General features: G+C 45.5%; 2 protein-coding genes across 2 annotated transcripts in view; both read left to right on the top strand.

Moving 5' to 3' along the window:
• LOC137433184 (CUB and sushi domain-containing protein 3-like) overlaps positions 1–17,078 on the top strand; it is a 1,533,363-nt gene that overhangs the window by 1,465,450 nt on the left and 50,835 nt on the right. The window lies entirely within an intron of this gene.
• Positions 10,922–12,664, top strand: LOC144893199 (general transcription factor II-I repeat domain-containing protein 2-like). The gene has a single exon (XM_078782843.1). It carries the CDS (start codon positions 10,922–10,924, stop codon positions 12,584–12,586), a length of 1,665 nt encoding a protein of 554 aa, XP_078638969.1. The 3' UTR covers positions 12,587–12,664.

Genomic DNA, 17,078 nt, shown 5'->3' with positions numbered 1-17,078 from the left:
TATCGAAGGCACGTGATATGTCAAGGGAGACCACGCTCTAATTTCCTGTTTGGCATTGAGCACCTCCATTCATAGTTGAGACAGCAGAAGCAGCATGTCCAGAGTAGAGTGACCTGGTCTGAAACCAAATTGATGATCAGAGATCAGAGATCAGAGAGTGACCTGGTTGGAGATCTCGCGAGATCTTGGAGACGGCGGCAGGGATTTTCGAAGCTCCACACGGTCTCCACGTTTTTCGAAGTTAAGTCTGTTCACAATTGTATTTTGTCGAAACTGTATTTATCTTTCGGTGTGTGAAGTTATTGTGTGCAACTTTGGTTGTTTCTCGGTGTTTATCTTTCATAAATTGATCGTCTGTTTGCCGTGTCGCGAGCAAGGCCTTGTACAGTGTGCACTGTACAACCTTGAGGCTTTGTTTTTCTCTCAGTGGTCCGTCGTTTGTGATCCAATAACTTTCGTTCTCTGTATTCCCAGTCTTTTCACCCATAGCCTACTTCCTTGTGTAAATCTCAACTCAAAAAAAAAAAAAAAAAACATTTCCTTCTCTGTTCTCATTCGTTTATTCATTCTTATTCGTTCGTTCGTTCTTCGACCACGTGTTTCTCCCCCATTTCCCCAGATAGTTTTCACTCATTAACCTTCAATGTTTACACCTTCCCCTCAAGTTATGTATTCCGTCATATTTTATAACACCTTTTTCTTCTTCTTCTTTAAAAGGCTGCTTTCGACTTGCTCACCAAATCAATTCATCCCAAAAAAAATATCCATCTCCTATAGCGCCTTTTTTCTACATTCCCTAAACTCTCCTGCACTCCATCCTCCATCCAGCGTCCTTAAACGTATTTTTAACTCGAAGGTCACAAGAAACTCATTTTGCAATAAATGTTCGTTTCCCATAAATCGTACACTTTCAAAAATCCAATCTCACCCCTCCCCTCCAAATCTTCCCCATAACCCCTCCCCTCCAAATCTTCCCCATCACCCCTCCCCTCCAAATCTTCCCCATCACCCATCCCTTTCAAATCTCCCCCCTTGCCCCCTCCCTCCTAAACTACCCCCTCACCCCTCCCCGCCAAGACGCCCCCTCGCCCCTCCCCTCCTAGACTCCTGCCTCACCCCTCCCCTCCAAATCTCCCCCATATCCCATCCCTTTCAAATCCCTCCCCTTGTCCCTTCCCTCCCAAACTCCCCCCTCACCCCTCCCCTTCAAATCTCCCCACCCTCATTGCTTCTCAATTTCCCCCCTCTCACCCCCCCTCCTCAAAGCATCCTCCCCGCTTCTTCCCCCTTCAAACTCTCACCTCCATCTCCCCCAACCTTCTGCCTCGCTCTTCCCCCTCCTCAAATAACACCTCATTGTGGCTCACCCAATCACCATCAAACCTTTTGTCCGCCCCATCCTTCCCTTTCTCCGAGCTATTCTGAAATCTCTGACACACCTTCAACAGCTCTCCCTACCTCTTCCACCTCTTCCACATCTTACCCTACCCCTCCTCCCCCCTGTTCTGTATCTGATGCTCCCCCTTCCTCTTCATTAACGGTATGGACCTCAAACATCCGGGGCCTTCGTTCAAACTTAACTGATCTCTCCATACAGGTTGCTTCTGTCAAACCAGACGTGATCTGCTTAACAGAAACTTTCCTCCTTTATGATGTCTCTGATTCCATAGCATCTCTCCCGGGCTACTCCCTCCTCCGGTATGATAGACCTGAGCCTCGTCCTGGAGGCGGGGTTGCTATCTTTATCAAAAACTCTCTTCCTCACTCGCCCTGCACTGCACTCTCTCCACCTCACCCCCAGGAATACCTCTGGCTACGGCTTCCCCTTCGCTCCCACCTCTTGTTCATATGTGTGTTGTACCGTCCACCAAACAGTGATGACTCCATCTACATCTCGCTGTCTGATGATATGGACCAACTTCTATCTACTCATCCCAACTCTCTCTTCCTCATATGTGGTGATTTCAACTGTCATCATGCCAGTTGGCTGGGTGTGGGTACCTCTCTCACCAGCCATGGCTCCTCAGCAAAGGACTTCTGCGACTCACTGGGACTGACACAATCTGTCAATTTCCCGACCCGGATCTCAGGCAACGGAACATCTTCTCTTCTGGACTTGGTTATGACTAACTTCCCTGAAAATGTCTGCTGCTCTTCTTCTGCTCCGATCGGATCATCTGATCATGTCCTTGTTAAAGTGGACATCTCTCTGACCATCCTCAGGGAGCCTGCTCAGCGTCGACGAGTCTGGCATTTCACTCAGGCCAACTGGCACGGTCTTCAAGCAGCCATCAATCATCTGGACTGGTCTCCCATCTCTACCACCTCTGACATCAACTCATCCTGGGAATTCTTCCAAAGTAAATTGCTCTCTCTCATGCACAGATTTATCCCATCTCGTCTTCAGTTGTCATACCCTTCCTCCCGTCCATGGTACACGGAATCTTGTGGTGAGGCTGTTGCCCAGAAACAACTTGCCTTCGTCTCCTGGAAAGCAAATCCAACGGAAGGAAATCTCATTTCCTTTCACAAAGCCCGAAACAAGTGTGTGTCCACCCTCAGGAGAGCCAGGAAACAATATCTCTCCGTTCTCAAGACCGAACTCTCTTATCTGTCTCCCTCTTCCAAATCCTGGTGGCGTCTGGTCAAATCCGTTTCTGGTGTTTGTTCCCCCTCCATCCCCTCCCTTACCTCAAACGGCTACACAGCTGACTCCGCACGTGAAAAAGCTGAATGCCTCAACTCTGTGTTTGCCTCTAAATCTTGTGTCCCAAACCCATCCCTCTCTGTACCCACCATACCCAGTCGTACCCTGCTGCTTCTGGACTCCGTGTCCTTTCCTCCTGACAAGGTGGAAAAGTTTCTGTCAACCCTCGACTCTGATTCTGCAACTGGACCCGACGGCATCAGCCCACGGGTCCTAAAATCCTGCTCTGCTGCTCTATCTCACCCTCTCTCTGTTCTCTTCACCCTCTCTTTTGCTCAAGGTCAACTGCCATCTGCTTGGAAATCAGCCAACATCACCGCTTTGCACAAAAAAGGTGCAAAAACAGATCCTAGCAACTACAGACCAATCAGCCTTCTCCCAATTATCAGCAAAGTCATGGAATCCATCATTGCTTCTGATATGAAATCTTTCCTCTTCTCCAATGGCTTGATCTCTGATCATCAATTTGGTTTCAGACCAGGTCACTCTACTCTGGACATGCTGCTTCTGCTGTCTCAACAATGGATGGAGGTCCTCAATGCCAAACAGGAAATTAGAGCTGTCTCCCTCGACATATCACGTGCCTTCGACACGGTCTGGCACCCCGCTCTGCTCACCAAACTCTCCTCCTTTGGTATCCATGGAAATCTCCATGCATGGCTGGCGGACTTCCTCTCTAGTCGTCGTCAACGTGTGGCCCTGAATGGGTTTCTCTCATCTCCTCTTCCTGTTCAGGCTGGAGTTCCCCAAGGCAGTGTTCTGGGCCCCGTGCTTTTTCTGGTCTTCATCAATGATCTCTCTGACTCTCTCGAAAATACTCTATCTCTTTGCTGATGACTCCACTCTCTGCCGCTCCATTCCTCTTCCCTCAGATCGGCAGTCTGCTGCCTCCTCACTCTCTGAAGACCTGGACAAAATCACAGACTGGTCAAACAAGTGGAACATGTCTTTCAATCCTGACAAATCTCACACTCTTACTATGTCTCTCCGAAAAGATCGACTGGACAACCCTCCCATCTACTTTCTCAACAATCCTCTCCAAGAAGTTCTGTCGCTCAAGATTTTGGGTCTCACTATCTGCCATGATCTTTCTTGGGAAAACCACATTTCCAAGCTGGCCTCCAAAGCCAGTCGCCGACTGGGCATCCTCCGTCGTGCGAAGTCCTTCCTCGGCACACCTGAGCTCCTCACCACATACAAGGCTTTCATCCGCAGCTCAATGGAATACTGTTCTCCCCTATGGGCCGGTGCTCCTGCCTCACACCTAGCTCGGCTTCACGCTGTTGAAACCAAAGCTTTCAGAATTATTGGCATCTCCCGCGATGAAGCTATCTCTGAGGGCCTTTCACTCACTCACCGCAGGCAGGTAGGTGGTCTTTCTGTCTTCTACCGACTCCTCTCCGGCCTTGCACCCCCAGCTCTCTCTGTGCTCTGTCCCCCAAATATTCCTACAGGTCGCACAAGATCTGCCAGCAACCCTCTGATGGTTAAACTGCCGAAATCTCGGCTCTCCGCTCACCTTCACTCTTTCATTCCTCTTTTCTCCCGCCTCTGGAACAAACTCCCTCACTCCCTTCAATCCCACTCCTCCCTCCAGGTCTTTAAAACAGCTGTTCACCACCATCTCTTATCTTCCCCCATCCAAAACCTTGAGCTTTTCTACCCCCGCTAATTCACCCCAGATCCACCTTGTTTGAAATTCCAACTTCTTTCCTGGAAGTCCTGGCAGTGTCCATATGTTTTATACCTCTCCCACTGCCCCCTTCCCACGCCCCCCTCCCCCCAAAGCCCTCACCCTCTCTCAGATCTCTCGATGTCTCCATGTCTCTCGGTCCCTGCTCTCAAATGTTGTGTTTGTGTCCTTCCCCCTCTCTCCCCATCTTGTCTACCGCTCCCTATGTTATGTTTTATGTGTCGGTTTGTCTTTCTGTGTGATTAATGTTCGCTCTTTCACGAGCCTCGATCTTGTATACAAAAAAAAAAAAAAAAAAAAAAAAAAGAGATCGAGCCATTTGAGAAGAGGAAAGCTTTGATATCCGAAGCAATGATGGATTCTATGACTTTGCTGATAATTGGGAGAAGGCTGATTGGTCTGTAGTTTCAAGGATCTGTTTTCGCACCTTTTTTGTGTAAAGCGGTGATGTTGGCTGATTTCCAAGCTGATGGCAGATGACCTTGAGCAAAAGAGAGGGTGAAGAGAATAGAAAGAGGGAGTGAAAGAGAGGAGGAGCAGGATTTTACGACCCGTGAGCTGATGCCGTCAATTCCAGTTGCAGAATCAGAGTCGAGGGTTGACAGAAACTTTTCCACCTTGTCAGGAGGAAAGGACACAGAGTCCAGGAACAGCTGGGTATGACTGGGTACGGTGGGTACAGAGAGGGATGGGTTTGGGACACAAGATTTAGAGGCAAACACAGAGTTGAGGCATTCAGCTTTTTCACGTGCAGAGTCAGCTGTGCAGCCATTTGAGGTAAGGGAGGGGATGGAGGGAGAACAAACACCAGAAACGGATTTGACCAGACGCGACCAGGATTTGGAAGAGGGAGACAGGTTTGAGAGTTCGGTCTTGAGAGTGGAGAGATATTGTTTCCTGGCTCTCCTGAGGGTGGACACACACTTGTTTCGGGCTTTGTGAAAGGAAATGAGATTTCCTTCCGTTGGATTTCCTTTCCAGGAGGCAAAGGCAAGTTGTTTCTGGGCAACTGCCTCACCACAAGATTCCGTGTACCATGGAAGGGAGGAAGGGTATGACAACTGTAGGTGAGATGTGATAAATCTGTGCACAAGAGAGAGCAATTTACTTTGGAAGAATTCCCAGGATGAGTTTATGTCAGAGGCGGTAGAGATGGGAGACCAGTCCAAATGATTGATGGCTGCTTGAAGACCGCGCCAGTTGGCCTGAGTGAAATGCCAGACTCGTCGACGCTAAGGAGGCTCTCTGAGAATGGTCAGAGAGATGTCCACTTTAACAAGCACATCATCAGATGAGCCGATTGGAGCAGAAGAAGAGCAGCAGACATTTGCAGGGAAGGTAGTCATAACCAAGTCCAGAAGAGAAGATGCTCCGTTGCCTGAGATCCGGGTCGGGAAATTGACAGATTGTGTCAGTCCCAGTGAGTCGCAGAAATCCTTTGCTGAGGAGCCATGGCTGGTGAGAGAGGTACCCACACCCAGCCAACTGGCATGGTGACAATTGAAATCACCACATATGAGGAAGAGAGAGTTGGGGTGAGGAGATAGAAGTTGGTCCATATTATCAGACAGCGAGATGTAGATGGAGTCATCACTGTTTGGTGGACGGTACAACACACATATGAACAAAAGGTGGGAGCGAAGGGAGAAGCCGTAGCCAGAGGTACTCCTGGAGGTGAGGTGGAGAGAGAGCAGTGCAGGGCGAGTGAGGAAGAGAGTTTTTGATAAAGATAGCAACCCCACCTCCAGGACGAGGCTCAGGTCTATCATACCAGAGGAGGGAGTAACCCGGGAGAGTTATTAAGGAATCAGAGACATCATGAAGGAGGAAAGTTTCTGTTAAGCAGATCAAGTCTGGTTTGTCAGAAGCAACCTGTATGGAGAGTTCAGTCAAATTTGAGCGAAGGCCCGGATGTTTGAGGTCCATACCGTTAATGAAGAGAAAGGGGAAGCATCGGATACAGAACAGGGGGCGAGGGGGAGGGGTAGGGTAAGATGTGGAAGAGGTAGGGAGAGCTGTTGAAAGTGTGTCAGAGATTTCAGAATAGCTCGGAGAAAGGGAAGGATGGGGCAGACAAAAGGTTTGATGGTGATTGGGTGAGGCACAGTGAGGTGTTATTTGAGGGGTGGCAGAGCGAGGCAGAATGTTGGGGGAGATGAAGGTGAGAGTTGGAAGGGGGAAGAAGCGGGGAGGATGCTTTGAGGAGGAGGGGTGAGAGAGGGGAAATGGAGAAAAAATGAGGGTGGGGAGATCTTAAGGGGAGGGGCAAGGAGGGAGTTTATGAGGGTACGGGTTATGGGGGAGTTTAGGAGGGAAGGGGCAAGGGGGGTGGATTTGAAAGGGATGGGAGATGGGGAAGATTTGGAGGGGAGGGGTGAGTTTGGATTCTAGAAAGTGTTGAACGATTAATGGGAGACGAACATTTATAACAAAATGAGTTTCTTGTGACCTTCAATTCAGAGATACGTTTGAGGACGCTGGGGGGGGGGGGGGGGGGGTGGAGTGCTGGTGAGTTTAGGGAATGTATGAAAGAGGAACTGTAAGTGATGGAATTTTTTTTTGGAATGAATAGATTTGGTGAGCAAGTCGAACGCACCCTTTTAAAGAAGAAGAAGAAGAAAAAGTTGTTATAATATACAACAGAATACAGTACTTCAGGGGAAAGTTTAAACATTTATAAATTGAACAGTGAAAACTATCTGGGGAAATGGGGGTGAAAAACGTGGTCAAAGAACGAACAAACGAATAAGAACAACGAATAAACGAATAAGAACAATGAATAAGAACAAAGAAGGAAATGTTGTTTTTTTTTTTTGTTAAGATTTTAAACAAGGAAGTATGGGGTGAAAAGATTGGGAAAAACTGAGAACGAAAGTAAATGGACCACAATCGATCGCTGAGAGAAAATAAGCCTCAAGGTAGGAAACAAAGTACTAGGTCGCAAAAAACGCGGCACGAAATAACCCACAATTTTTTATACAGGTATGAAAGATTAACACCAAGAATCTTCCTAGGGACACACTATAGGTACACACACCGAAAGATAAAGACTGTTTCGACAAAAATACAATTGTGAACAATTACCTAACCTCGCAAGCATGGAGAGCGTGTGCAGCTTCGAAAAACCGTGCCCTCGTCGCCAAAGATCTCGCGAGATTTCAATTCTTCCTGGGCATCTTATTATAATAGAGCAAACGTATATGGTTCGCTATGTATGTATGTATGTATGTATGTATGTATGTATGTATGCATGTATGCGATGAAAACGTCTTCTTCTTCTTCAAATAAATTACCACCCTCTTAATTAACCCTCTTAATTGCGTTAAGACTGCTGAGACCCCTCAGACCTTTGATGACCCTTTAATTCCCCCAAGACCCTTCAGACCACCAAGACCCCTGAAGACCCCCAAAGACCCAAAATACCCTTCAAGGCCCTGAGGCTCAATAAGACCCTGAATACCCAAAGACCCTGAATACCCAAAGACCCTGAATACCCAAAGACCCTGAATACCCGAAGACCCAAAACACCCCGAAGACCCAAAACACCCCAAAGACCCAGAACACCTCGAAGACCCAAAACACCCCGAAGACCCAAAACATCCCGAAGACCCAAAACACCCCGAAGACCCAAAACACCCCGAAGACCCAAAACACCCTGAAGACCCAAAACACCCCGAAGTCCCAAAACATCCCGAAGACCCAAAACACTCCGAAGACCCAAAACACCCAGAAGACCCAAAACACCCCGAAGACCCCAAAGACCCAACAACAACAACAACAACAACAACAACAACAACCCCGAAGTCCCAAAACACCCCGAAGACCCAAAACACCCCAAAGACCCAAAACACCAAAAAGACCCCGAAGACCAAAAAGACCCCGAAGACCAAAAATACCCGGAAGACCCAAAAGACCCCGAAGACCCGAAAAGACCCAAATACCCTTAAATACCAAGAAGAACCAATATAACCTTCAGTCCCAAAAGCCCCTGAAGACCCCAAAGACCCAAAAGACCCTGAAGACCTAAAACACCTCAAAGACCCAAAATACCCTTAAAGGCCCAGAGGATCCAAAAGACCCTGAAGACCCAAAACACAATGAAACCCAAAAAACACCGAAATGGTCAAAGATGCCTTCCCCTCTGAAACGACATGTGGTGAGGCGCGCGGAGCGTGCCGAGTCATGCTAGTATGTAATAAATTTCTTCCTGGGCATATGTAATAAATATATGGCCCCTACATCTCTGCCTCATTTTATTTGCAACACTGATATATTTATCAAGAATGATGCCTATGAGTAGAGAAGCTGTGTTCTGTGTGAAGCAGCACAACTAAATGAATGATGAGGAGGTGAAACTAAGGACAGGCCTGTGTTCCTGCATTAACAAATTCCTTCTTCCAGGGGAGTCTTGTCTGCCCTTTTCCAAAAACACTGTAGGGTAGGTTTATCTCGAATGCTATGCCAGTCTTCCAACAGCAATTGCCTCTGATTGGAAACTCTACACTCAAAAAAAGGGTTCACTCAAAATACACAGATTACATATAAATATTGCATTTTCAACACAACTAGTCACTCATTCTTCTCTTTCTGACATGCTTCATTTTGGATCATTAAAACCGGCTCACGTGTTAAGGTTTAAAGGTGTTATGCATGGAATCTCAACTAAACAGAAGGCCAATAGGCCTATCAAGCCTGTGCAATCATAGAAGCATCTTCGCACTTCCAGATATCTATCCAACCAAATTTAAAAACAATCCACTCACTCTACTGTGACTACCATTGAAAAAAGACCATTCACCACTGAGTGAAAGACTGCTGCTTTACGACCATCCAACCCCCCCCCCCCCTCCCCCAGCCCCCCCCACCCCCCCCGCTCCCTCCTCTTTATTCTTAAACTGTGTTCCTAGTCCTATCACTGTATATTCTGCTTAAAAGCTCTTCTACATTTATTTTGTCTATTTCCTTCATTATATTAAACATCTCAATCAGATCCACTCACTTTTTTGTCCTTTCTATTGTAGAATTTCTTGTTTCTTTCAGCTGTTCCTCACAGCTTAATCTAGCGAGAACGGGGCTCAATCCATCAATCCAGTACCCAATACGTGACTTTCAAAAATGACGTAATCCACCCAGAATACTCGGTGCACATGCACAGAAGCCCTCAGTAATGAGGTCCATCGGGGAAGCCAGATATATATATTATGCCTGCCAGATAAGGATTGTAATATGAAACGGCTCACAAAGCCTGTAAAAGAAGGCAAACATACTTGGAAGTGAACCTGTGAGAAAGGTGTGCTTCTGCACAATGAAAGATTTGGAGAACTTTCTGATCAACTCGTCCAAAAAGTTGATATATTGCAGCCCGTACTGCAAAACTACTAAAGATGTGAGCCACGAAAGGCCTGAAAGTTCATAGATGTGTTATACCCAAACCTTCATGCGTCTTAACTCCAATGAGAAGGTCATATATGGGGCTTGTCGATTGATGCACAGGGTAAGTTAAAAATATGATAAATTTACTATTAATCATGTTTAGGAGGGGGTGGGAGTGGCATCGTGGGCTGTATAGACTGTGCGGGTAGTTATAAATATCTGTTGTTGTTTGGTTCAGGGGCTACAAGAGACATTATACTATATTTTTGCATCTATTGGTAGAAGGGAACCATCCCTCCATGTGAGTGTGTGTGTGTGTGTGTGTGTGTGTGTGTGTGTGTGTGTGTGTGTGTGTGTGTGTGTGTGTGTGTGTGTGTGTGTGTTATATCCACTGCCATTACTCACTTGTTTAACAGGGAATAGTACACACCTGAAACCTCTCAACAGATATTTCTCATATTACGATATTTCCGTGAGTCCGATTTGCATTTAGGAACAGACAATTTATGGATGACCACTTATTAATTGCCATTCTTTCATCTAAATCTGGGGTGGGGAACCTCCGGCCTCCGGGCCGTATACGGCCCGCGAGACCGTTTGATCCATCCCGCGAGGCAATTCATCTATCTATAATTCCAGTAATCTCTCCTTTTCAAGGTTTTAAATTAATCGGACAAAGGGTAACCAAGTTATGGCCAAAAACGATTCAACCAATCAGAGAGGAGCGAGCTTTCACGTGTTGTAACAGTCAACGAATGCCGAACGTGGCGAGCAGATGCTGCCTCGGACGGCACATTTGAGAACTTATTCATTTATTTGACGTTGGCAAAATATGTTGGCGCAAACAGAATAATTGCCATCAAATTAAAACTAATTTGCGATTAATCATAACTGCGATATGCGACCTTCCGGACAGTCAAGTGAGTTCCGGACAGTCGTAACTGTGATATGCGACCTTCCAGACAGTCAAGTGATCGCGTGATCTCATGTCATCATTTCATTCAGTATATGCAAACATGGCGACTAACAAGAAAAGAAAGGTAGATGCGGAATGTCGCGCTTTCCAAGAGAAATGGGCAAACGATTATTTCTTTGTGGAAGTAAAAGGCAAGCCAGTATGCCTAGTTTGTCGGGAAGCGCTCTCGGTGATGAAAAAGGCCAACCTCGAGCGTCATTACAGCTCGAAACATGCTAAACTGGACGAGTTGAAAGGACAAATGCGCTTGGATAAAGTTAACATTCTTCGGTGGAGTTTTGGTGCTCAACAAGCAGTCTTCATAAGACCACAATCTGACCGAGACAACACTACGCATGCTAGTTTTGTGGTGAGTGAGCTAATCGCTAAGAAGCTGATGCCGCATTCAGAAGGAGAATTTGTGAAGGAGTGCCTTGTTGCCGCTGTGGAGCTGCTCGCACCGGACAAAGTAAAATTGTTCCAAAGTGTCAGTTTGTCTCGAAGAACTGTCTCAGATCGGATTACTGACATGGCACAAGATATTGAGAAAACACTGAAGGACACCGCAAGAGATTTCCAGTTTTTCTCTCTGGCCTGCGATGAGACAACGGACATAACAAACACCGCCCAACTAGCCATTTTTGTGCGGGGGATTACAGCTGAGTTTGATATGAGGGAGGAGTTGCTGCCTTTGCAAGCCATGCATGGCACCACCAAAGGTGAGGATTTGTTTGAGCAAGTTGTTTTGGCTATGAACAAATTCGAACTGCAGTTTGACAAGTTAAGTGGCCTGGCCACGGGTGGAGCCCCAGCCATGGTTGGCGCGCAAAAGGGATTGACTGCATTGTTCAAAAAAGAAATGAGTCGTCTCAGTCTCGATCCAAGTGAGTTAGTTGTATGCCACTGTATCATACACCAAGAGAATCTGTGTGCACAGTCCCTGAAGCTCAACAATGCGATGACAACTGTCGTTTCCACCATAAACGTCATCAAAAGCAGAGGGCTGAACAGCCGCCAGTTCAAGGAGCTACTGAGTGAACTAGAGTCAGAGTACGGAGATCTGGTTTACCACTGTGAGGTGCGGTGGCTGAGTCGCGGAAATATGCTCACACGGTTTTACTCACTGAGAGAAGAAGTGAAACAGTTCATGGAGATGAAGGGGAAACCTGTCATGGAACTCAGTGATAGCAAGTGGCTGTGTGATTTGGGCTTCATGGTGGACATTACCAAGTACCTATCAGAGCTGAACGTCAAGCTCCAAGGTCCCAACCAGCTTCTCAGCTCTCTGCAATCACATGTGAAATCATTTGAAGCTAAACTAAAGCTGTGGCAAGTGCAACTGGAAAGGGGAAACACTATCCACTTTCCCACTCTGCAAGAACAAAAGCCTGCTGTGACATCTGAATATGCTGCTGAGTGTGCAAAATTCCTCCAGGCATTTGGAGAGAGGTTCCAGGACATGAAAAGTAAACAAAGGGAACTGAACATATTTGCCACGCCGTTTAATGTGGAACCAGCTGATGTGCCTGACAACCTACAACACGAAATCATTGAGCTGCAAAGCAATGACGAGCTCAAAGCTAGGTACAGCAACCTCCCTTTGCTCGAGTTCTACAAACTGTATGTACGTGCTGAGGATTTTCCCATTCTGAGGAGACATGCACTGAAGTTTGCATCACTGTTTGGGACGACCTACAGCTGTGAGCAGTTCTTTTCAAAACGGACTCTTGCAAAGACTCGGTTCCGCTCAAGACTGACTGACCCAAACCTGCAAAACCAGCTGCGAGTAGCATCATCATCACTACCACCTGACACCAAACGCCTCGCCAAAGAGAAACAGTTCCAGCCATCGCATTAGGTGAGTCCGATATATGTATTCAATAATTTAGCATGGCCCTCGAAGGATGTTCTAAAAATCGAAATGGCCCTTGACAGGAAAAAGGTTCCCCACCCCTGATCTAAATGCTGAAAATTATGTTTAAAAGACTATTTGGATTATAGATTTTGCATGAGCAATGGCACGTTAAAAGTGCCTAGTGAGCTGAACCGAATCACTTTAAACACACACATCGCATGCGCAAAAGGCCTTGTTTAGCAATTATACGTCATTTTGAAAGTCGCGTATTAAACAGTTAATACTGTTATAATAGAATACATCTGTGGAAAATCCACTCTGTGCTGATGACAGCCATTGGGACAGAAATGGGTTCGTGTATACACAAGGAACTTTGATGTAGGATGAGACCATTTCGCCCAATATTTCATGCCTTTGCTACATCAACACCACATTAATTCAATCTAACAGTTCATCAATTCATTTTCAGGGAGGGTTGGGGGAGGTAGTGGGTGGAGCAGTGGAGTTGAACCCTCTCTATGGCAGCTATGACCTTCCTCAGATATGGCAATCAAAACAGCACAAGTTGGAGGTGAAGGCTAACTAAATCGCTGGACTGTGTTAACACTGATCCTCTGGTATGTCATGACTCCAATGAGCTGTTAAAGTTATGTTACCATCTCGCTTATCTGCTTTGTTAACATCATGCTTATTGGCTCCGCCACCTCCCTCAATACTCTTGGATGCATATTATCTGACCTCGGAACTTTAACCTCCCTTAGTTTTCCTCGCTGCTTCTTTACTTCCTCCAATAGTACTTGGATTTCCTCCACAATCCCTTGTTTATTACCGGAGATAGATACTCTCAGCTGTTCGAAGTTCCCCTAACTGTTCTTGTGCAAATCTAAAAACCAAAAAACGATATAATAACAAGAAAGAGCAATCAGAGATTGCAGACCCTCACCAGGATGTGTTTTCAGTGGTTTTTAAGGCTTTTGAGTTAAAAACAAATATGGCGGCCAAACCACGTGACCGATGATGTCATCATTTTTTTTTGTCCACCAATTTATCCCTAGATGACGCTCAATAAATTTCATATTGATCGGATGAAGTTTTGTACTTGTCGAATTATGACGTCATAATGGAGGCACCTATGACATCATCATTAACATATTTTATTGCCATGTAGAGTTCTTTACAATGAGCCATGTCTCAATTTTTTCTATTCAGCACTTTCGGAGATATAGAGGTGCAATGTTTTTCTGTTTTTCCAAGATGGCGCCCATGACACGTGACTTATGATGTCATAATTATCATAAAAAAAATTATGCAGGTGGATTTGCACCTATGGTGGAAATTTCCTGTCAATCGGACCAACGGTTGCAGCGAAAATCATATTTATTCTGTGCGGACAAACAGACAGACAATCAAACAGACAAACGGACCCAAATGCAATACCCTCTCTTCCTGCGAATGTAATAAGCCCGCCATGTCATCATCATCATCATCCTCCTCCAATGTGTCCGTGCTCTTCCTTAACGGGCCCACCCTCTTCTTTAACTTCTCTTTACCCCGTATACACTTTACAAAATGTCTCCTCATTATGTTTAATATTTTTGGCTACCTTTTTCATATTCTTATTTTGTTTTCCTTATTTTATTGACTAGTCTCTGTTTACTCCTACACTGATGTGAATCGAACTCTACTCCTGTTATTTTTGCACTTGAATGCCTTCTGCTTATCCTTAATAACACTGTGTACCTCACTAATCATCCACCCTGGTCTCTTTCTGCGTCTACCATAACACCTCTCTACAATATACCTACTCTGCACCCCACATGTTGGCTCCTTGAAGGTTGCCCATTTCTCTCATTTGTATTGCCTACATGTTAGCTTTTCCAATTCTAGAGCACCTCTCATATCTTCAAGGTTTGCCTTCTTGAAATATATCCGCCTTTGCTTACACTGTCCTGAACTCCATGTCTCAACAATATAGTTGCACACACTATATTGTGGTCATTTGTCCCCAGCTGTTATCCTACCTTTTTCAATCTTCACCTCCATCATATATCATTGCTTGAATAAAGATATAACAGCACATCCCCCCTATCCCCATGGGCTTTTCTGCAAACTGATTTAAAAAGCAATCCTGGAATAGATGATAAAATCCTCCTTGGTTTTGCTCTTTTCCGTTCCTGGACACAATCTATTCCTGGCAAATTTAAACCCCCCCAATAAGTACTCTACCCTTCCCACAGGCCTTTCCTTATTATTCATGAACCCCTCTTTCCTGCTGCTCTCCCATACCAGAAGCCATATAAACACATCCTACAAATGTCTTCCTATTCTTACAATCACTCATCTCAATGCACACAGAATCCTCAACATTAGTTCCCTCCTCAAAGTCATTATTTACACTCGATACAATACAGTTTTGTGTTTTACCCAGATTGGCACATCCCCTCGTTTTTTATTTCCTATCACATTTATACATCTGGTAGCCTTCTCCTGCCATCCAAGTACTCTCCTCATTAAAGCATGTCTCACTCACTGTAACTCCATTTCCCTCCTACCAAAAAGATTCACAATGCTCTGAAAACCCAAATCAATGCTGCCCACACCATTCCTCTAACCACAGGTTAACATCTATGCCACTACCTGCAAATTCCACATTATCAGGCATTCTTGGGGGAATCCTGGAAAAAATTACATTGAAACCCCTTTCCCTCAATCAATAACCCAATAATTGATGCATTGCCTTCAAATCGTCTGCATAATTATATTCTTCTCATATTATTGGCACCCGCTTGCACAACAACCAATGTCCTCCACCATGACCCCAAAAAACGTCAATCAATAGACCATCAATATCCCTCACCCTTCAAAGAGCATCGACTATGGATACAAAAACATAAATCATGGAGATTCCACATACTGAACGCCACATCTCAATAACATCACCTCATCACTTCTTCTTCCCACCCACTCCCATCAGCCTCCAACCCCCTCATATCTCCCTTCCATCTCTGTCCCACACTCTCCCATCCCCCCTCAACCCCTCCGTACCCCCACCCATTTTCTCCCACCTCCCCCCCCCCCCCCCATCTTCCTCCCATCCCTTCCATCTCCATCCCACCCCTTCCATCTCCATCCCACCCCTCCCATCTCCCTTCCACACCCTCCCATCTCCCTTCCACACCCTCCCATCTCCCTTCCACACCCTCCTATCTTCATCCCACCCCTCCCATCTCTCCCAAATATCCACCACCTCACACAGTCACACACACATGTTCATTTGATGCAGTTTGGCACCTACAGCAACGATGATTATCTGACCACATTCATCTCAATTTGCCTATCATAGCAGCATGCCAGTTGCTCTAATTTGTCTTGAATATGTACCACAAGCTTCTCATCACCCACCAGTACCCATAACTATTGTTCTAATTCTTCCAAAGTGACTCCCCGACCCTGTTAAACATTATGGCAAATGGGAATTTTGTTTGGTTTTGTGACAGGTGGTACATTTGAGATTTCTTTTTTTCCCAAAGTAAAGCAGGAACCACAAAGGTCAGGTTTACAATCAAAGTTAACAGCTCGGGGCAAAGGAATCTGTGAGGCATAATTTGGGATTAATTAACTTACAAGCCTGGTAACTTGCCCTCATCCTTCAGTTAATGGGCAGGAACGGATCAGAAATTCCTGCAAATTAATCTCCCTGGCTTTATTTTTTTCCTTTCCATCTCTTATCCTTCCTTTATACTGCCCAGGCCTAATGTAATTTAAACTGCTGGTCAGAAACACTCTGTCCTACCCAACTCAGTTCAGCTTTGGGAAAAAATCTGCATTCTGCTCACTCCGGACTACACTTACCTTGTCATGTGATGATGTTTTTTCAGGGAAAATAGCACAGCTTGTCCTTGCAACTGAAAAACATCTAATTCCATTGATCTATAATTGCAGTAGTCAAGGTAAAGAGATAATTGTATTGTATTCCGTTTATCATTGTACGTTAGGAATACTTTAATATCAAACCTTGTTAGTAGTTTGACTTTTAGAAAGTAATATATAATACGTGCTATTATTGGGTTTTATTTAATTTTCTTTTTCAGCAATGGATGAATTAATTTTGAACTTGCAGCTGCGTTTATAACAAAGGTTGAGAGCATTCACTAATTGACACAATTACTCATACTTGTCAACCCAATCTATAGGGCCAGGATTATGAGGCATTTTCTTTTGTGTTCCGAAACACATTTGAGCTGTTTTGTACACTGCACCTTTCCTATTAGTCAGGGCCCTTAGGGATATTTTGGGGCCGTTTGGTTCAAATTCTTCCAAAAGCACCAAATTTGGCCCAGATGTTGCCCATGCCATACTCTTTCGATTTTTGACGGGCGCCAAGACGGGCGCCCCCCCCCCCCCCGGGGGCCCCATATTGGCGAAATACTAAATGGCCGCCACCCGGATTAGAGGAAAATCAGTTAAATAACCAAAAGGGTTGGAATCATGTATG

Source organism: Myxine glutinosa, chromosome 8 (assembly GCF_964187855.1).
Source record: "Myxine glutinosa chromosome 8, kmMyxGlut1.1, whole genome shotgun sequence".
Lineage (NCBI taxonomy): Eukaryota > Metazoa > Chordata > Myxini > Myxiniformes > Myxinidae > Myxine > Myxine glutinosa.
The sequence above is the reverse complement of the archived record's forward strand: the minus strand, read 5'-3'. Positions and strand labels throughout refer to the sequence as shown.